This window comes from Ranitomeya imitator, chromosome 9 (assembly GCF_032444005.1).
Source record: "Ranitomeya imitator isolate aRanImi1 chromosome 9, aRanImi1.pri, whole genome shotgun sequence".
Taxonomy (NCBI): domain Eukaryota; kingdom Metazoa; phylum Chordata; class Amphibia; order Anura; family Dendrobatidae; genus Ranitomeya; species Ranitomeya imitator.
In genome coordinates, this window is record NC_091290.1 from 154211949 (window position 1) to 154233487 (window position 21539).

Consider the following 21539-nt stretch of genomic DNA (forward strand, 5'->3'; position numbering starts at 1 on the left):
TTCTGGCGCCTGTATTGCTGCCGGCTGTATCCTCAGTATAGTCTGTACTCTTTCTGGCGCCTGTATTGCTGCCGGCTGTATCCTCAGTATAGTCTGTACTCTTTCTGGCGCCTGTATTGCTGCCGGCTGTATCCTCAGTATAGTCTGTGCTCTTTCTAGCGCCTGTATTGCTGCCGGCTGTATCCTCAGTATAGTCTGTGCTTTTTCTGGCGCCTGTATTGCTGCCGGCTGTATCCTCAGTATAGTCTGTGCTCTTTCTGGCCCCTGTATTGCTGCCGGCTGTATCCTCAGTATAGTCTGTGCTCTTTCTGGCGCCTGTATTGCTGCCGGCTGTATCCTCAGTATAGTCTGTGCTCTTTCTGGCGCCTGTATTGCTGCCGGCTGTATCCTCAGTATAGTCTGTGCTCTTTCTGGCGTCTGTATTGCTGCCGGCTGTATCCTGAGTATAGTATGTGCTCTTTCTGGCGCCTGTATTGCTGCTGGCTGTTTCCTCAGTATAGTCTGTGCTCTTTCTGGCCCCTGTATTGCTGCCGGCTGTATCCTCAGTATAGTCTGTGCTCTTTCTGGCGCCTGTATTGCTGCCGGCTGTATCCTCAGTATAGTCTGTGCTCTTTCTGGCGCCTGTATTGCTGCCGGCTGTATCCTCAGTATAGTCTGTGCTCTTTTTGGCGCCTGTATTGCTGCCGGCTGTATCCTCAGTATAGTCTGTACTCTTTCTGGCGCCTGTATTGCTGCCGGCTGTATCCTCAGTATAGTCTGTGCTCTTTCTGGCGCCTGTATTGCTGCCGGCTGTATCCTCAGTATAGTCTGTGCCCTTTCTAGGATGAGACCAGTTACTGGTCAGCCTGCAGTACCGACTTCTGAACGGCCTCATGTATTTTTTGTCTTTTTTCGGGTGTGCACAGATTTTCAATCTTACGAGTCTAATCTCTGGCACTCCGGTCTCCTAGGTCCTTGGTGCTTTCTTTTCTTATTTCTCCCCTAAATGGTTAAATACTGATTCCTGGTCAGCGGTAATATGGGAATGTGGAGATCCAGATTCATTATGACTGTAGAGTAAGTCACCATTGTGGAGGGAAGTCCCTACAGACGGATTTAACCCTTCAATTGCCTGACGGTTCTGCCTCTGATTCCTGACCCCGGCTAACCTGACGACGTCCCCGCCAGCAGATTTCATTCTTGTTCTGTCTGGTTCAGACCCAGTCTACTACCAGCGAGCAGCTTCTCTGCGGCTGATACCAGAGAACAGTAGAGCTCATCCACCTGTCCTGTGGTCATTGAGCTCATTTCTCGTGGCGATGACTGAGCTTCCAGTGAGCAACAACGGCGTCATCAGCAGACAACAAAGTCTCCTCCATCTGCGCCTCCCAGGAGAGCCAGGCTTCCAGGCGGGTGACATCATGGTGGAGGTCCTGGCACAGCAGGGAGTCGTCACTGTGTGCCAGTGTATCTGTGACTGATCCCTGAATATGTAACTGCCGGGAACACGACTACTCACAGCCGTCCACATCACTGCCCACATGGCGGCCAACAGTCACCAGAGGGAGCACATGGCAGTGACACATGCACCCTAAATCCCGGAGAACACGCAGACCACTCCACCCAACATCTGCACCGTCACCAGCCAGAATGTGACCTGATACATTCACTGCAACGCTCTACTCACCTCCAGAGCTGCGCTCACTCGTCTGCTCTAACATCGTGCCTTATCCTCCAGTCACCTCCAGAGCTGCGCTCACTATTCTGCTGCTACATCGTGCCTTATCCTCCAGTCACCTCCAGAGCTGCGCTCACTATTCTGCTCTTACATCGTGTCTTATCCTCCAGGCCCCTCCAGAGCTGCGCTCACTATTCTGCTCTTACATCGTGTCTAATCCTCCAGTCACCCCTAGAGCTGCACTCACTATGATACTGTTACATCATATCTTATCCTCCAGTCACCTCCAGAGCTGCACTCACTATTCTGCTGTTACATCATGTCTTATCCTCCAGTCACCTCCAGAGCTGCACTCACTATTCTGCTGTTACGTCGTCTTATCCTCTAGTCACCTCTAGAGCCGCACTCACTAGTCTGCTGTTACATCATCTTATTCTCCAGTCACCCCCAGAGCTGCACTCACTATTCTGCTTTTACATCGTGTCTTATTCTCTAGTCACCCCCAGAGCTGCACTCACCATTCTGCTGTTACACATTGAGTGTAGTGTATGATGGGTGTAGTAGTACCCTTGTGCACCGCTGTGAGTCTGCACTTTACATCTGCCATTTATAAGAGAGGGAGGGAACAGCTGCAGCTCCGACCCCAGATGTAACCCGCAGTCACGCTGGTCCAGACAGGAACTTGTACACAGCAGAGACGCCCCGAGTACAGCGAGGACCCCCGGAGTACAGCGAGGACACCAACCAGAGCCACACAGGAGACCCCAGAGTACAACGCGGACCCCAGAATACAGCGAGGACCCTAACCAGAGCCACACAGGAGACCCCAGAGTACAGCGAGGACCCCAACCAGAGCCACACAGGAGACCCCAGAGTACAACGCGGACCCCAGAGTACAGCGAGGACCCCAACCAGAGCCACACAGGAGACCCCAGAGTACAACGCGGACCCCAGAATACAGCGAGGACCCCAACCAGAGCCACACAGGAGACCCCAGAGTACAACGCGGACCCCAGAATACAGCGAGGACCCTAACCAGAGCCACACAGGAGACCCCAGAGTACAGCGAGGACCCCCGGAGTACAGCGAGGACACCAACCAGAGCCACACAGGAGACCCCAGAGTACAACGCGGACCCCAGAATACAGCGAGGACCCTAACCAGAGCCACACAGGAGACCCCAGAGTACAGCGAGGACCCCAGAGTACAGCGAGGACCCCAACCAGAGCCACACAGGAGACCCCAGAGTACAGCGAGGACCCCAGAGTACAGCGAGGACCCCAACCAGAGCCACACAGGAGACCCCAGAGTACAACGCGGACCCCAGAATACAGCGAGGACCCCAACCAGAGCCACACAGGAGACCCCAGAGTACAGTGAGAACCCCAACCAGAGCCGCACGGGAGACCCCCGAGTACAGCGAGGACCCTGAACTGAGTCCGGTGAGTACACACCATAACAGGGAGCAAAACGTCACCAAACTGGCCATAAGTGTAGCGTCCCTGTAGAAAGTGGGGTCAGGTGACCAGTTGCCGGCAGTGCGGAGGTCATTCTGGTGGGTCCCTTGTGCCATAAGACCACCAGAACAATGAACGCCGGTCACTGAGGGGGATTGTGCATTGGCGTCCGAGAGCTTCTAGTTCTGCCCTGAGCTTCACCCAACTGTTCGAGACCCCAGAACAGCTGCACAATAATGCAGACGGCACATGGGACCCTCCAGAGCCTATTAATGGGTTAATAGATGCACCTGGTTCTCTGTTATCAGCCCGTGCCGCTCCCCACCGGGCGCTGAGTTACCGCCCCCGTAATCCCATCCCGAGCTCGAAAATTCCCGCAACAGGCACGAGCCGTGCCCCCCAACTACCCTATACAGTGGTATGAGACCCCCGCTATAACCCGGGCATCCACCCGGTGGGGGGTCTGCCTGTCAGTGCTCAGACCATACACATTACTGCAGAGGGTACAGGGGTGGGGGGTCCGCCTTTCAGTGCTCAGACCATACTCATTGCTGCAGAGGGTACAGGGGTGGGGGGTCCGCCTGTCAGTACTCAGACCATACACATTACTGCAGAGGGTACAGGGGTGGGGGGTCCGCCTGTCAGTGCTCAGACCATACACATTACTGCAGAGGGTACAGGGGTGGGGGGTCCGCCTGTCAGTGCTCAGACCATACACATTACTGCAGAGGGTACAGGGGTGGGGGGTCCGCCTGTCAGTGCTCAGACCATACACATTACTGCAGAGGTTACAGGGGTGGGGGGTCCGCCTGTCAGTGCTCAGACCATACTCATTGCTGCAGAGGGTACAGGGGTGGGGGGTCCGCCTGTCAGTACTCAGACCATACACATTACTGCAGAGGTTACAGGGGTGGGGGGTCCGCCTGTCAGTGCTCAGACCATACACATTACTGCAGAGGTTACAGGGGTGGGGGGTCCGCCCGTCAGTGCTCAGACCATACACATTACTGCAGAGGGTACAGGGGTGGGGGGTCCGCCTGTCAGTGCTCAGACCATACACATTACTGCAGAGGTTAGAGGGGTGGGGGGTCCGCCTGTCAGTGCTCAGACCATACACATTACTGCAGAGGGTACAGGGGTGGGGGGTCCGCCTGTCAGCGCTCAGACCATACACATTGCTGCAGAGGGTACAGGGGTGGGGGGTCCGCCCGTCAGTGCTCAGACCATACACATTACTGCAGAGGGTACAGGGGTGGGGGGTCCGCCCGTCAGTGCTCAGACCATACACATTACTGCAGAGGGTACAGGGGTGGGGGGTCCGCCTGTCAGTGCTCAGACCATACACATTACTGCAGAGGGTACAGGGGTGGGGGGTCCGCCTGTCAGCGCTCAGTCAGTGCTCAGACCATACACATTGCTTCATCCCGTCATTGGACCATCCCACCTTCGGACCATCCCACCATCGGGCCATCCCTCCATCGGGCCATCCCTCCATCGGACCATCCCTCCAGTGTGCCATCCCACCGTCGGGCCATGCCACAGTCGGGCCATGCCACCATCTGGCCATCCCACCATTGGGCCACCGTCGGGCCATCCCACAGTCGGACCATCCCACCATCGGGCCATCCCACAGTCGGACCATCCCACCATCGGGCCATCCCACAGTCGGACCATCCCACCATCGGGCCTTCCTGGTGCTGGATATTACATTTAATAGCTTCCCTTGGCGGGTGTCCACAGTTCGGGCCCCGGCCCTTTGTCTGTCCTTCTGCACATTGAGGTAAACCCTGACACATGGTTTCAATATTAGACAGTGTAGGACCGTCCCGGCCAGGGTCACCTTGGCGTGGTATATATATATGTACAGCCGGTATAACCTGGGCATCTCCTGTATATAATTATATATGTACAGCCGATATAACCTGGGCATCTCCTGTATATAATTATATATGTACAGCCGATATAACCTGGGCATCTCCTGTATATAATTATATATGTACAGCCGGTATAACCTGGACATCTCCTGTATATAATTATATATGTACAGCCGGTATAACCTGGACATCTCCTGTATATAATTATATATGTACAGCCGGTATAACCTGGGCTTCTCCTGTATATAATTATATATGTACAGCTGGTATAACCTGGACATCTCCTGTATATAATTATATATGTACAGCCGGTATAACCTGGGCATCTCCTGTATATAATTATATATGTACAGCCGGTATAACCTGGGCTTCTCCTGTATATAATTATATATGTACAGCCGGTATAACCTGGGCTTCTCCTGTATATAATTATATATGTACAGCCGGTATAACCTGGGCATCTCCTGTATATAATTATATATGTACAGCCGGTATAACCTGGGCTTCTCCTGTATATAATTATATATGTACAGCCGGTATAACCTGGGCATCTCCTGTATATAATTATATATGTACAGCCGGTATAACCTGGGCATCTCCTGTATATAATTATATATGTACAGCCGGTATAACCTGGGCTTCTCCTGTATATAATTATATATGTACAGCCTGTGCCCTCGGGGTGGTCTGTACATGGCGCTGGGCTGTGGGGGGTGGTCTGTACATGGCGCTGGGCTATGGGGGGTGGTCTGTACATGGCGCTGGGCTGTGGGGGGTGGTCTGTACATGGCGCTGGGCTGTGGAGGGTGGTCTGTACATGGCGCTGGGCTGTGGGGGGTGGTCTGTACATGGCGCTGGGCTGTGGAGGGTGGTCTGTACATGGCGCTGGGCTATGGGGGGTGGTCTGTACATGGCGCTGGGCTGTGGGGGGTGGTCTGTACATGGCGCTGGGCTGTGGAGGGTGGTCTGTACATGGCGCTGGGCTGTGGGGGGTGGTCTGTACATGGCGCTGGGCTGTGGAGGGTGGTCTGTACATGGCGCTGGGCTGTGGAGGGTGGTCTGTACATGGCGCTGGGCTATGGGGGGTGGTCTGTACATGGCGCTGGGCTGTGGGGGGTGGTCTGTACATGGCGCTGGGCTGTGGGGGGTGGTCTGTACATGGCGCTGGGCTGTGGAGGGTGGTCTGTACATGGCGCTGGGCTGTGGGGGGTGGTCTGTACATGGCGCTGGGCTGTGGAGGGTGGTCTGTACATGGCGCTGGGCTGTGGAGGGTGGTCTGTACATGGCGCTGGGCTGTGGAGGGTGGTCTGTACATGGCGCTGGGCTCTGGGGTGTGGTCTGTACATGGCGCTGAGCTGTGGGGGGTGGTCTGTACATGGCGCTGGGCTGTGGAGGGTGGTCTGTACATGGCGCTGGGCTCTGGGGTGTGGTCTGTACATGGCGCTGGGCTGTGGGGGTTGGTCTCTACATGGCACTGGGCTGTGGGGGGTGGTCTGTACATGGTGCTGGGCTGTGGAGGGTGGTCTGTACATGGCGCTGGGCTGTGGAGGGTGGTCTGTACATGGCGCTGGGCTGTGGGGGGGTGGTCTGTACATGGCGCTGAGCTGTGAGAGGTGGTCTGTACATGGCAGTGGGCTGTGGGTGTGTGGTCTGTACATGGCGCTGAGCTGTGAGAGGTGGTCTGTACATGGCGCTGGGCTGTGGGGGGGTGGTCTGTACATGGCGCTGGGCTGTGGGGGGTGGTCTGTACATGGCGCTGAGCTGTGAGAGGTGGTCTGTACATGGCAGTGGGCTGTGGGTGTGTGGTCTGTACATGGCGCTGAGCTGTGAGAGGTGGTCTGTACATGGCGCTGGGCTGTGGGGGGTGGTCTGTACATGGTGCTGGGCTGTGGGGGGTGGTCTGTACGTGGCACTGGGCTCTGGTGGTGGTCTGTACCTGGCACTGGGCTCTGGTGGGTGGTCCGTACATGGCGCTGGGCTGTGGGAGGTGGTCCGTATATAGCGATGGGCTCTGGTGGGTGGTCTGTACATGGTGCTGGGCTGTGGGGGGTGGTCTGTACGTGGCACTGGGCTCTGGGGTGTGGTCTGTACATGGCTCTGGGCGGTGGGGGGTAGTCCGTACATGGCGCTGGGCTGTGGGGGGTGGTCCGTACATGGCGCTGGGCTGTGGGGGTGGTCTGTATGTGGCGCTGGGTTGTGGGGGGGTGGTCTGTACATGGCACTGGGCTGTGGGGGGTGGTCTGTACATGGCGCTGGGCTGTGGGGGGTGGTCTGTACATGGCGCTGGGCTGTGGGGGGTGGTCTGTACATGGCGCTGGGCTGTGGGGGTGATCTGTACATGGCGCTGGGCTGTGGGAGGTGGTCTGTACATGGCGCTGGACTCTGGTGTGTGGTCTGTACGTGGCGCTGAGCTCTGGGCGGTGGTCTGTACATGGCGCTGGGCTGTGGGGGTGGTCCGTACATGGCGCTGAGCTCTGGGCGGTGGTCTGTACATGGTGCTGGGCTGTGAGAGGTGGTCCGTATATGGCGATGGGCTCTGGTGGGTGGTCTGTACATGGCGCTGGGCTGTGGGGGGGTGGTCTGTACATGGCGCTGAGCTGTCGGGGTGGTCCGTACATGGCGCTGAGCTCTGGGCGGTGGTCTGTACATGGTGCTGGGCTGTGAGAGGTGGTCCGTATATGGCGATGGGCTCTGGTGGGTGGTCTGTACATGGCGCTGGGCTGTGGGGGGTGGTCTGTACGTGGCACTGGGCTCTGGTGGTGGTCTGTACGTGGCACTGGGCTCTGGTGGGTGGTCCGTACATGGCGCTGGGCTGTGGGGGGTGGTCTGTACGTGGCACTGGGCTCTGGTGGGTGGTCCGTACATGGCGCTGGGCTGTGGGGGGTGGTCCGTATATGGCGATGGGCTCTGGTGGGTGGTCTGTACATGGCGCTGGGCTGTGGGGGGTGGTCTGTACATGGCGCTGGGCTGTGGGGGGTGGTCTGTACATGGCGCTGGGCTGTGGGGGGTGGTCTGTACGTGGCGCTGGACTCTGGTGTGTGGTCTGTACGTGGCGCTGAGCTCTGGGCGGTGGTCTGTACGTGGCGCTGGGCTGTGGGGGTGGTCTGTACATGGCGCAGGGCTGTGGGGGGGTGGTCTGTACATGGCGCTGAGCTGTCGGGGTGGTCCGTACATGGCGCTGAGCTCTGGGCGGTGGTCTGTACATGGTGCTGGGCTGTGAGAGGTGGTCCGTATATGGCGATGGGCTCTGGTGGGTGGTCTGTACATGGCGCTGGGCTGTGGGGGGTGGTCTGTACGTGGCACTGGGCTCTGGTGGTGGTCTGTACGTGGCACTGGGCTCTGGTGGGTGGTCCGTACATGGCGCTGGGCTGTGGGGGGTGGTCCGTATATGGCGATGGGCTCTGGTGGGTGGTCTGTACATGGCGCTGGGCTGTGGGGGGTGGTCTGTACATGGCGCTGGGCTGTGGGGGGGTGGTCTGTACATGGCGCTGGGCTGTGGGGGGTGGTCTGTACATGGCGCTGGGCTGTGGGGGGGTGGTCTGTACATGGCGCTGAGCTCTGGGCGGTGGTCTGTACATGGCGCTGGGCTGTGGGGGGGTGGTCTGTACATGGCGCTGGGCTGTGGGGGGGTGGTCTGTACATGGCGCTGAGCTCTGGGCGGTGGTCTGTACATGGGACTGGGCTGTGGGGGGGTGGTCTGTACATGGCGCTGGGCTGTGGGGGGGTGGTCTGTACATGGCGCTGGGCTGTGGGGGGGTGGTCTGTACATGGCGCTGGGCTGTGGGGGGGTGGTCTGTACATGGCGCTGGGCTGTGGAGGGTGGTCTGTACATGGCGCTGGGCTGTGGAGGGTGGTCTGTACATGGCGCTGGGCTCTGGGGTGTGGTCTGTACATGGCGCTGGGCTCTGGGGTGTGGTCTGTACATGGCGCTGGGCTCTGGGGTGTGGTCTGTACATGGCGCTGGGCTGTGGTGTGTTGTCTGTACATGGCTCTGGGGTGTGGTCTGTACATGGCGCTGAGCTGTGGGGGGTGGTCTGTACATGGCGCTGAGCTGTGGTGTGTTGTCTGTACATGGCGCTGGGCTCTGGGGTGTGGTCTGTACATGGCGCTGGGCTGTGGGGGGTGGTCTCTACATGGCACTGGGCTGTGGGGGGTGGTCTGTACATGGCGCTGGGCTGTGGAGGGTGGTCTGTACATGGCGCTGGGCTGTGGGGGGGTGGTCTGTACATGGCGCTGAGCTGTGAGAGGTGGTCTGTACATGGCGCTGGGCTGTGGGGGGGTGGTCTGTACATGGCGCTGGGCTGTGGGGGGGTGGTCTGTACATGGCGCTGGGCTGTGGGGGGGTGGTCTGTACATGGCGCTGGGCTGTGGGGGGTGGTCTGTACATGGCGCTGAGCTGTGAGAGGTGGTCTGTACATGGCGCTGGGCTGTGGGGGGTGGTCTGTACATGGTGCTGGGCTGTGGGGGGTGGTCTGTACGTGGCACTGGGCTCTGGTGGTGGTCTGTACGTGGCACTGGGCTCTGGTGGGTGGTCCGTACATGGCGCTGGGCTGTGGGAGGTGGTCCGTATATGGCGATGGGCTCTGGTGGGTGGTCTGTACATGGTGCTGGGCTGTGGGGGGTGGTCTGTACGTGGCACTGGGCTCTGGTGGTGGTCTGTACGTGGCACTGGGCTCTGGTGGGTGGTCTGTACATGGCTCTGGGCGGTGGGGGGTAGTCCGTACATGGCGCTGGGCTGTGGGGGGTAGTCCGTACATGGCGCTGGGCTGTGGGGGGTGGTCCGTACATGGCGCTGGGCTGTGGAGGGTGGTCTGTATGTGGCGCTGGGTTGTGGGGGGGTGGTCTGTACATGGCACTGGGCTGTGGGGGGTGGTCTGTACATGGCGCTGGGCTGTGGGGGGGTGGTCTGTACATGGCGCTGGGCTGTGGGGGGTGGTCTGTACATGGCGCTGGGCTGTGGGGGTGATCTGTACATGGCGCTGGGCTGTGGGAGGTGGTCTGTACGTGGCGCTGGACTCTGGTGTGTGGTCTGTACGTGGCGCTGAGCTCTGGGCGGTGGTCTGTACATGGCGCTGGGCTGTGGGGGTGGTCTGTACATGGCGCAGGGCTGTGGGGGGGTGGTCTGTACATGGCGCTGAGCTGTCGGGGTGGTCCGTACATGGCGCTGAGCTCTGGGTGTGGTCTGTACATGGTGCTGGGCTGTGAGAGGTGGTCCGTATATGGCGATGGGCTCTGGTGGGTGGTCTGTACATGGCGCTGGGCTGTGGGGGGTGGTCTGTACGTGGCACTGGGCTCTGGTGGTGGTCTGTACGTGGCGCTGGGCTGTGGGGGGGTGGTCTGTACATGGCGCTGGGCTGTGGGGGGGTGGTCTGTACATGGCGCTGAGCTCTGGGCGGTGGTCTGTACATGGCACTGGGCTGTGGGGGGGTGGTCTGTACATGGCGCTGGGCTGTGGGGGGTGGTCTGTACATGGCGCTGGGCTGTGGTGTGTTGTCTGTACATGGCTCTGGGGTGTGGTCTGTACATGGCGCTGAGCTGTGGGGGGTGGTCTGTACATGGCGCTGAGCTGTGGGGGGGTGGTCTGCACATGGCGCTGAGCTCTGGGCGGTGGTCTGTACATGGCACTGGGCTGTGGTGTGTGGTCTGTACATGGCGCTGGGCTGTGGGGGGGTGGTCTGTACATGGCGCTGGGCTGTGGGGGGGTGGTCTGTACATGGCGCTGGGCTGTGGGGGGGTGGTCTGTACATGGCGCTGGGCTCTGGTGTGTGGTCTGTACATGGCGCTGGGCTCTGGGCGGTGGTCTGTACATGGCGCTGGGCTGTGGGGGGGTGGTCTGTACATGGCGCTGGGCTCTGGTGGGTGGTCTGTACATGGCGCTGGGCTGTGGGGGGGTGGTCTGTACATTGCGCTGGGCTGTGGTGTGTGGTCTGTACATGGCGCTGGGCTGTGGGGGGGTGGTCTGTACATGGCACTGGGCTGTGGTGTGTGGTCTGTACATGGCGCTGGGCTGTGGGGGGGTGGTCTGTACATGGCGCTGGGCTGTGGGGGGGTGGTCTGTACATTGCGCTGGGCTGTGGGGGGTGGTCTGTACATGGCGCTGGGCTGTGGGGGGGTGGTCTGTACATGGCGCTGGGCTGTGGGGGGGTGGTCTGTACATGGCGCTGGGCTCTGGTGTGTGGTCTGTACATGGCGCTGGGCTCTGGGCGGTGGTCTGTACATGGCGCTGGGCTGTGGGGGGGTGGTCTGTACATGGCGCTGGGCTCTGGTGGGTGGTCTGTACATGGCGCTGGGCTGTGGGGGGGTGGTCTGTACATTGCGCTGGGCTGTGGTGTGTGGTCTGTACATGGCGCTGGGCTGTGGGGGGGTGGTCTGTACATGGCACTGGGCTGTGGTGTGTGGTCTGTACATGGCGCTGGGCTGTGGGGGGGTGGTCTGTACATGGCGCTGGGCTGTGGTGTGTGGTCTGTACATGGCGCTGGGCTGTGGGGGGGTGGTCTGTACATGGCGCTGGGCTGTGGAGGGTGGTCTGTACATTGCGCTGGGCTGTGGGGGGTGGTCTGTACATGGCGCTGGGCTGTGGGGGGGTGGTCTGTACATGGCGCTGGGCTCTGGTGTGTGGTCTACATGGCGCTGAGCTCTGGGCGGTGGTCTGTACATGGCACTGGGCTGTGGTGTGTGGTCTGTACGTGGCACTGAGCTGTGGGGGGGTGGTCTGTACATGGCACTGGGCTCTGGTGTGTGGTCTGTACGTGGCACTGAGCTGTGGGGGGATGGTCTGTACATGGCACTGGGCTGTCGGGGTGGTCTGTACATGGCGCTGGGCTGTGGGGGGTAGTCCGTACATGGCACTGGGCTGTCGGGGTGGTCTGTACATGGCGCTGGGCTGTGGGGGTGTGGTCTGTACATGGCGCTGAGCTCTGGGCGGTGGTCTGTACATGGCACTGGGCTGTCGTGTGTGGTCTGTACGTGGCGCTGGGCTCTGGTGTGTGGTCTGTACATGGCGCTGGGCTGTGGGGGGTGGTCCGTACACTGGGCTGTGGGGGGGGTCTGATCTTGGGGTTTGGTCCTGACTTCGGAGGGTGCAGTTAGCACTGGGGGGCTCACACTTGCTTCTCCTCTTTCCTTAGGTGGTGCCCGCAGATGTCGGTGAGCAGGATGGCTGTGCAGAGAGGAGTCGTCATCTTCCTCTGTGAGTATTTTGGACAGGACCCCTCAGCGCACACCTCCCTTGCTGCGTCGCCGTCTCACAATCCCTTTGAACCTATATTCCATTCATCCTGAGCCTCCTGGTTCATGCACACCATGCCAGGCTTGCCCGTTGGGTCTCGCTGGGAGGTTACAGCTTTGTGTATTGCAGGGGTCCTGGTTCTGGTGAGGACGGCCGCGATTCAGGACAAGTGTCGGATCATAGAACTGTTAAGTCGTAAACTCCAGTATGAAAACCGCATCATGTACATGGTGAGTGCGCGGCGGCGCTGGCGGACGGGCGGGGGTCGTACAGACGAGTGCCCCCGTCTACATAGAAGACCTCCACACATAGATGCTGTACAGTACCGCAGAGATCTGCCATGTCACCTGTGGGATAAGTAAGTGCCCCCTACATTTACACTACACGCCGGTCCAGGGTCACGCTGACGTCTGGGACTCTGGAGGTAAGGAAGTACGTGCGGGACAACAGTCCCTGGAGAGAGGAAGGACCTGATACCTGCAGTGTAAAGCATGGCGGTGGAGAAGATTGCAGCATTTGAATCACCCTCATCATCCCAATAACGCCACCAATGAAGGGGGCACTTACTTTTCTCATGGTCCATGCCCTGTGAGACTGATGAGCAGATCCTGTTCTGGAGAGGGGGCACTTACTTTTCTTCTCTCTGCCTCTCTCTCTTCTCGTTGCAGCGTGACTACTTCCCGACAGATTATCAGCTGCCTGTGAAGTACGAGGAGATCCTGCGCTGCGAGAACATCAGCAGCCTGGTAGGGGCGCCGTCTGTCTGTGATGGGTCATATTGTAGGTTTCCCCTCAGTATGGAGACTTGTCTTGTGCTGCAGCCGGGGTAGGTTTACATGGCGTCCCTTTAAGAGCCTGTCACCTCTCGCCATGTGCGGGATGATGGAGTCCTCCGCTCAGACCCTGACAACCTGTGATCATGATCATTGTCCAGAAGGTTGTCGGCCCCTGTAGTCCACATATCTAATGCAGCGATCACATGGACGAGCAGGGATCGGGCCCAGTGAAGTCTCCCGACACCCCACTTCCAGAGCGGTGCCCCCCACAGATTCATGGTGATGAGACCATGAGAGTCAGACCCAGAACCACTCAGGTCAGAGGAGACCTTGTTCTTTATGGACATTATTCTCCAGAACAGGCGTCTACAGGCGGCCATGCTGGACTGTCTGGACAGCGGACAATAGAGGACGGATCATCATGGGAAGGAGGAAATATTCCAGCCAAGAAATGGCAGATAATAGCCGGCCTCCGGATCTGTGCAAAATCCAGACAAGAGTGGAGGATATTTCCTCTGACGCTTACGATCTCCTTATCTTAATATTCTTTCCTGGATGCCCCCAGGTGATCTCCATCTGCATGTTCTCTTCCTCCAGATCTCCTCCTCTTCATGTTTTTACCTTTTTTGCAATCTCCATGGTTCCCTGTTTCCTTCTGTCTTCTACTTCTCTCCATGTTTCCTCCCCTCGGGATCTCCTCCCATCCGTGTTTCCTCCCCTCGGGATCTCCTCCCATCCGTGTTTCCTCCACTCTGGATCTCCTCCCATCCGTGTTTCCTCCACTCTGGATCTCCTCCCATCCGTGTTTCCTCCACTCTGGATCTCCTCCCATCCGTGTTTCCTCCCCTCTGGATCTCCTCCCATCCGTGTTTCCTCCACTCTGGATCTCCTCCCATCCGTGTTTCCTCCACTCTGGATCTCCTCCCATCCGTGTTTCCTCCACTCTGGATCTCCTCCCATCCGTGTTTCCTCCACTCTGGATCTCCTCCCATCCGTGTTTCCTCCACTCTGGATCTCCTCCCATCCGTGTTTCCTCCACTCTGGATCTCCTCCCATCCGTGTTTCCTCCACTCTGGATCTCCTCCCATCCGTGTTTCCTCCCCTCCGGATCTCCTCCCATCCGTGTTTCCTCCACTCTGGATCTCCTCCCATCCGTGTTTCCTCCACTCTGGATCTCCTCCCATCCGTGTTTCCTCCACTCTGGATCTCCTCCCATCCGTGTTTCCTCAACTCCGGATCTCCTCCCATCCATATTTCCTCCACTCTGGATCTCCTCCCATCCGTGTTTCCTCCACTCTGGATCTCCTCCCATCCGTGTTTCCTCCACTCTGGATCTCCTCCCATCCGTGTTTCCTCCACTCTGGATCTCCTCCCATCCGTGTTTCCGCCACTCTGGATCTCCTCCCATCCGTGTTTCCTCCACTCTGGATCTCCTCCCATCCGTGTTTCCTCCACTCTGGATCTCCTCCCATCCGTGTTTCCTCCCCTCCGGATCTCCTCCCATCCGTGTTTCCTCAACTCCAGATCTCCTCCCATCCGTATTTCCTCCACTCTGGATCTCCTCCCATCCGTGTTTCCTCAACTCCGGATCTCCTCCCATCCGTATTTCCTCCACTCTGGATCTCCTCCCATCCGTGTTTCCTCCACTCTGGATCTCCTCCCATCCGTGTTTCCTCCACTTTGGATCTCCTCCCATCCGTGTTTCCTCCACTCTGGATCTCCTCCCATCCGTGTTTCCTCCACTCTGGATCTCCTCCCATCCGTGTTTCCTCCACTTTGGATCTCCTCCCATCCGTGTTTCCTCCACTCTGGATCTCCTCCCATCCGTGTTTCCTCCACTCTGGATCTCCTCCCATCCGTGTTTCCTCCCCTCCGGATCTCCTCCCATCCGTGTTTCCTCCCCTCCGGATCTCCTCCCATCCGTGTTTCCTCAACTCCGGATCTCCTCCCATCCGTATTTCCTCCACTCTGGATCTCCTCCCATCCGTGTTTCCTCCACTCTGGATCTCCTCCCATCCGTGTTTCCTCCACTCTGGATCTCCTCCCGTCCGTGTTTCCTCCACTTTGGATCTCCTCCCATCCGTGTTTCCTCCACTCTGGATCTCCTCCCATCCGTGTTTCCTCCACTCTGGATCTCCTCCCATCTGTGTTTCCTCCCCTCGGGATCTCCTCCCATCCGTGTTTCCTCCCCTCGGGATCTCCTCCCATCCGTGTTTCCTCCCCTCGGGATCTCCTCCCATCCGTGTTTCCTCCCCTCGGGATCTCCTCCCATCTGTGTTTCCTCCCCTCGGGATCTCCTCCCATCCGTGTTTCCTCCACTCTGGATCTGCTCCCATCCGTGTTTCCTCCACTCTGGATCTCCTCCTATCCGTGTTTCCTCCACTCCGGATCTCCTTATTTCTATCCTTCGTCCCCCCAGGATCTCCCTGTTTGCGTCCTTCCTAAGCTCCCCACGGGATCTACCTTTTTTCCCATGTTTGCTCCTATCAGGATCTCTTTTCTCTTTTTCCTCCCCTTGAGATCACCTACAATTTTTGTTTCCTCCTCATGGGACCTCCTCCCATCAGAATCCCCTCCTCTCGGGTTTTCTTTCCCTGGGACCTACTTCTTCCATAGTTCCTCCTTGCTTGATCTCTATAGTTCCCTGTTTCCTGCTCTGTGTTGCTTCCCCTAGGGATCTCCTTCTTTCTGTGTTTCCTCCCCTATTTAGTTTCATAGTCTTCATCACCACCGTCCTAAGAAGTTTCCGTATTCTGGCAAATATTTGAACATTCCCAGTAAAGAATCCTGAAGTGTCCAGGCTTTTATTTCATCATGCCACACATGGAGCAGGATCTGTTAAGGCCTGAGATCTCCCTGGGATCATACAACATGGCAGCTCTAGGTGCGAAAACTCTGACACTATGCAGGGTTATAAGGAAACTTTCATCTTCTGGAGGAACATTTCTCCAGAGTCTCCTGCCCAAAACCAGAGGGTTCATCCAACAATATCTCCACTTCTTCAGGGTGAACTTTCTCTATCAATGAAAAGCACAACTCAGCCTATATGTTGTCAGTGCTGAGACGCGAGTAAGCTGCTGCCAGACTTCTCTCTACACTATTATCTCCTCCAGACTCCTCCTTCTCTCTGACTCCATCCTTCATTCTTTTTCTCCAGACTCATCCGTCCTCTTTCTTCTTCCCCTTCAGACTCATCCGTCCTCCTTCTCCTTCTTCCCCCTCCAAACTTCTCTGTCCTCCTTCTTCCCCTCCATGATTCCTGTCCTCCTTCTTCCCCTCCATGATTCCGCTGTCCTCCTCCTTCCCCTCCATGACTCCTCTTTCCCCTCCATATTCCTCCATCCTCCTAATCCCCTGCATGACTCCTCCATCCTCCCCTCCAGATTCCTCCATCCTCCCCTCCAGATTCCTCCATCCTCCCCTCCAGATTCCTCCATCCTCCTAATTCCCTGCATGACTCCTCCATCCTCCCCTCCAGATTCCTCCGTCCTCCCCTCCAGATTCCTCCGTCCTCCTTCTTCTTCCCCTCCAGACTCCTCCGTCCTCCTTCTTCTTCCCCTGCGTCCTCCTTCTTCTTCCCCTCCAGACTCCTCCGTCCTCCTTCTTCTTCCCCTCCGTCCTCCTTCTTCTTCCCCTCCGTCCTCCTTCTTCTTCCCCTCCGTCCTCCTTCTTCTTCCCCTCCGTCCTCCTTCTTCCCCTCCAGACTCCTCCGTCCTCCTTCTTCTTCCCCTCCAGACTCCTCTGTCCTCCTTCTTCTTCCCCTCCAGACTCCTCCGTCCTCCTTCTTCTTCCCCTCCAGACTCCTCCGTCCTCCTTCTTCTTCCCCTCCAGACTCCTCCGTCCTCCTTCTTCTTCCCCTCCAGACTCCTCCGTCCTCCTTCTTCTTCCCCTCCAGACTCCTCCGTCCTCCTTCTTCTTCCCCTCCAGACTCCTCCGTCCTCCTTCTTTTTCTTGGTCCTCCTCCTTCTCCTCTAGACATGTCTCCTTTTAGAACAATGAAATTTGCTATGTACAACTCAACAAGCCCCACTCCTTCTTTTTTTTTTGCCAACACATAAACTAGCAGACGAAGAACTTTAAAGATGTTTGTTGAAAGGACCGTCGGCTGGGAGCTGCGCACGTCCCACACCTGCACCACAGCACTAACTGTGCCTAAGCAGCCCCCTAATATCGCATGCCCTCCTCTTGGTTTACGTTGGTCTTTCGTCTCGTTCCTTGGTGGCGACACTGCAAGGCTATGTGGATTTGTCCCATAGATCAGTAAGGGGATCTCGGTGGAGGAGCTGCGCTTCTTGTGGGGCATCGTCAGTGAGAATGTGCTGCTGAGCATATGGCACGTGCTGCCGCAGAGACATCCCTCCTGCTCCTACATAAACGATCTGAAGACCATATTCACTGAGCTTCACACCAGCAATCAGGTAAGAAGCGCTGCAGATGTTCTCAGCACTACACGAGGGGGAAGGGGAGCACAATGTCCGGGCCGCCACAGATGGTTCACTGGCATAGAAAGGATTCCACACATAACTCACCAGAGACCAAAGAGTCTGGAGACAGGGTACACAGGGGTCTGGAGGGAGGACAGAGGAGTCTGGATGAAGAGGACAGAGGAGTCTGGAGGAAGAGGAGGACAGAGGAGTGTGGAGAAAGAGGAGGACAGAGGAGTCTGGAGGAAGAGGAGGACAGAGGAGCCTGGAGGAGGAGGAGGACAGAGGAGTGTGGAGAAAGAGGAGGACAGAGGAGTCTAGAGGAAGAGGAGGACAGAGGAGCCTGGAGGAAGAGGAGGCCAGAGGAGTGTGGAGAAAGAGGAGGACAGAGGAGTCTAGAGGAAGAGGAGGACAGAGGAGCCTGGAGGAAGAGGAGGACAGAGGAGCCTGGAGGAAGAGGAGTCTGGAGGAAGAGGAGGACAGAGGAGCCTGGAGGAAGAGGAGGACAGAGGAGCCTGGAGGAAGAGGAGGACAGAGGAGCCTGGAGGAAGAGGAGGACAGAGGAGCCTGGAGGAAGAGGAGGACAGAAGAGCCTGGAGGAGGAGGAGGAGGAGGATAGATGGGGTCTGGAGGAAGAGGAGGACAGTGGGGTCTGGAGGAGGATAGTGGGGTCTGGAGGAGTGTGTGCACAGGGGTCAGTGGTAGAGAAGCAGGCGATGTGCGGTGGGTGTTACATGGAGGGTCCGCGGTGTCCTCGGTGGGGTCCTCTTTGCGGTCGGCTAGCTGCTCTCACGCTTTGTTGTCTCACATTATACAATTAGAGTTTTTGTCTCATTTAGTGGAGTTGCTGATTGTGGCTCATGCATGGCTCACTAACCTCCGCTTACCGCCTCACCGCCTCCGCTCAGCGCCACGTCTCCGCGTGATGACCTGTAATAAGGTGAGGTCATCTTATAATTGTATCAGGAGGGGTGACTGGACTGTAAGAGCAACCCGAGCACCGCAGCTCTGGAGGTGACTGGAGGATAAGACACAATGTAACAGCAGATGAGTAAGTTCAGCTCTGGAGGTGACGGGAGGATAAGACACGATGTAACAGCAGATGAGTGAGTTCAGCTCTGGAGGTGACGGGAGGATAAGACACGATGTAACGGCAGATGAGTGAGTTCAGCTCTGGAGGTGACAGGAGGATAAGACACGATGTAACAGCAGATGAGTGAGTTCAGCTCTGTAGGTGACCGGAGGATAAGACACGATGTAACAGCAGAATAGTGAGCACAGCTCTGGAGGTGACCGGAGGATAAGACATGATGTAACAGCAGAATAGTGAGTTCAGCTCTGGAGGTGACCGGAGGTTAAGACACGATGTAACAGCAGAATAGTGAGTTCAGCTCTGGAGGTGACCGGAGAATAAGACACGATGTAACAGCAGATGAGTGAGTTCAGCTCTGGAGGTGACCGGAGGATAAGACACGATGTAACAGCAGATGAGTGAGTTAAGCTCTGGAGGTGACCGGAGGATAAGACACGATGTAACAGCGGATGAGTGAGTTAAGCTCTGGAGGTGACCGGAGGATAAGACACGATGTAACAGCGGATGAGTGAGTTCAGCTCTGGAGGTGACCGGAGGATAAGACACGATGTAACAGCAGATGAGTGAGTTCAGCTCTGGAGGTGACCGGAGGATAAGACATGATGTAACAGCAGATGAGTGAGTTCAGCTCTGGAGGTAACTGGAGGATAAGACACGATGTAACAGCAGATGAGTGAGTTCAGCTCTGGAGGTGACCGGAGGATAAGACACGATGTAACAGCAGATGAGTGAGTTCAGCTCTGGAGGTGACCGGAGGATAAGACACGATGTAACAGCAGATGAGTGAGTTCAGCTCTGGAGGTGACCGGAGGATAAGACACGATGTAACAGCAGATGAGTGAGTTCAGCTCTGGAGGTGACCGGAGGATAAGACACGATGTAACGGCAGATGAGTGAGTTCAGCTCTGGAGGTGACCGGAGGATAAGACACGATGTAACGGCAGATGAGTGAGTTCAGCTCTGGAGATGACAGGAGAATAAGACACGATGTAACAGCAGATGAGTGAGTTCAGCTCTGGAGGTGACCGGAGGATAAGACACGATGTAACGGCAGATGAGTGAGTTCAGCTCTGGAGATAACCGGAGGATAAGACACGATGTAACGGCAGATGAGTGAGTTCAGCTCTGGAGGTGACCGGAGGATAAGACATGATGTAACAGCAGATGAGTGAGTTCAGCTCTGGAGATGACAGGAGAATAAGACACGATGTAACAGCAGATGAGTGAGTTCAGCTCTGGAGGTGACCGGAGGATAAGACACGATGTAACGGCAGATGAGTGAGTTCAGCTCTGGAGATAACCGGAGGATAAGACACGATGTAACAGCAGATGAGTGAGTTCAGCTCTGGAGGTAACCGGAGGATAAGACACGATGTAACAGCAGATGAGTGAGTTCAGCTCTGGAGGTGACCGGAGGATAAGACACAATGTAACAGCAGATGAGTGAGTTCAGCTCTGGAGGTGACGGGATGCCTTGTGGTCTTCGTGCATGTCCTCACCGCTTTGTCCTGCTTTTGCAGCCGGACCTGAGTGATATCGCCAAGGACATTGTGGGGCGATTGTGGACGCCAGGATATAAAGTGAAAGGAGTCGCTCCGAAGGATCTGCTGGACGACTGCTGGCGAGTGCTGGACGTCTTGTACCAGGAGGAGTGCGGCCTCTGTCTGCCCCGCTCTGCGCCCCAGGATGCCCTCTGCCATACTGGACCTGTGCCAGACCCGTGGGCTGCACCGAGGCCGTCCTGTTAGAGGGGTACCCGCATCCACGTCATCACTGGAGTCCCCTGAATCAGGGAGGTGAATAGTGAGGACAGAATGTGTACTGAGGTCAGGGGTCCGGGCAGCTCTATCCCACCCCAAACTCTGGATCCACTAACCAAGAGGAGATGGGGACTCTGAGGCCTAGGCCCCACCGCTCCCAGCCCCTGACCAGCCCCCACCGCTCCCAGCCCCTGACCAGCCCCCACCGCTCCCTGACCAGCCCCCACCGCTCCCAGCCCCTGACCAGCCCCCACCGCTCCCAGCCCCTGACCAGCCCCCACCGCTCCCTGCCCCTGACCAGCCCCTGACCAGCTCCCAGCCCCCACCGCTCCCTACCCCTGACCAGCCCCCACCGCTCCCAGCCCCCACCGCTCCCCGCCCCTGACCAGCCCCCACCGCTCCCTGCCCCTGACCAGCCCCCACCGCTCCCTGCCCCTGACCAGCCCCCACCGCTCCCTGCCCCTGACCAGCCCCCACCGCTCCCAGCCCCTGACCAGCCCCCACCGCTCCCAGCCCCCACCGCTCCCAGCCCCCACCGCTCCCTGCCCCTGACCAGCCCCCACCGCTCCCTGCCCCTGACCAGCCCCTGACCAGCTCCCAGCCCCCACCGCTCCCTACCCCTGACCAGCCCCCACCGCTCCCAGCCCCCACCGCTCCCCGCCCCTGACCAGCCCCCACCGCTCCCTGCCCCTGACCAGCCCCCACCGCTCCCTGCCCAGCCCCCACCGCTCCCTGCCCCTGACCAGCCCCCACCGCTCCCTGCCCCTGACCAGCCCCCACCGCTCCCAGCCCCTGACCAGCCCCCACCGCTCCCTGCCCCTGCCCAGCCCCCACCGCTCCCTGCCCCTGACCAGCCCCCACCGCTCCCTGCCCCTGACCAGCCCCCACCGCTCCCTGCCCCTGACCAGCCCCCACAGCCATCACGAAGAAGGATCTATATCCACTGCAGTCACTAAGCATAGTGGGATGATCTCACTGTGCTTTACACTGCAGCAGCTCTCGCACGTGGGGCCGTTGTTCTCCTAGGATCTATTTATCTCACTGTATGAAGGATTTGTTCACACTGGTATCATGGCTTCCGTCCATCCTGGATCCGCAGCCGATATGACTGAGCGGAAGTGTGAACACCGGAAAGGCTGAAGTCCTGGATCACCTTCCATAGAAAGGAATCGCCCGAATGTGACCTCTCTTATTGTCGGATTCATTTATTTTTCTAATGAGATTATATTATATATTGTCATAAAAATTATTTTACTATAAAATTATAACA

The 21539-nt window shown here is 57.7% G+C and overlaps 1 protein-coding gene across 2 annotated transcripts; it reads left to right on the top strand.

Annotated features, from left to right (window-relative positions):
* The first annotated feature begins 849 nt into the window (after positions 1-849).
* On the top strand, positions 850-20595 carry IL34 (interleukin 34). Of its 2 annotated transcripts, XM_069739535.1 has the most exons (6): positions 850-3099; positions 12116-12177; positions 12346-12446; positions 12885-12962; positions 17249-17410; positions 20030-20595. In XM_069739535.1, exons 2-6 carry the CDS (start codon positions 12129-12131, stop codon positions 20255-20257), a joined length of 618 nt encoding a protein of 205 aa, XP_069595636.1. In that variant the 5' UTR covers positions 850-3099; positions 12116-12128; the 3' UTR covers positions 20258-20595. The 2 variants fall into 2 exon arrangements, with proteins under 2 accessions (XP_069595636.1, XP_069595635.1); XM_069739534.1 differs by lacking the exon at positions 20030-20595 and having other exon boundaries at positions 17249-17869.
* The last annotated feature ends 944 nt before the right edge of the window (positions 20596-21539 follow it).

Excerpts from the sequence above, each read along its gene's own strand:
- IL34 (XM_069739534.1), top strand. The coding sequence starts at position 12,129 with ATGTCGGTGAGCAGGATGGCTGTGCAGAGAGGAGTCGTCATCTTCCTC. Across the intron at positions 12,447-12,884 it reads AAAACCGCATCATGTACATG|CGTGACTACTTCCCGACAGA; the intron begins GTGAGTGCGCGG and ends TTCTCGTTGCAG. Across the intron at positions 12,963-17,248 it reads GCGAGAACATCAGCAGCCTG|ATCAGTAAGGGGATCTCGGT; the intron begins GTAGGGGCGCCG and ends TTTGTCCCATAG.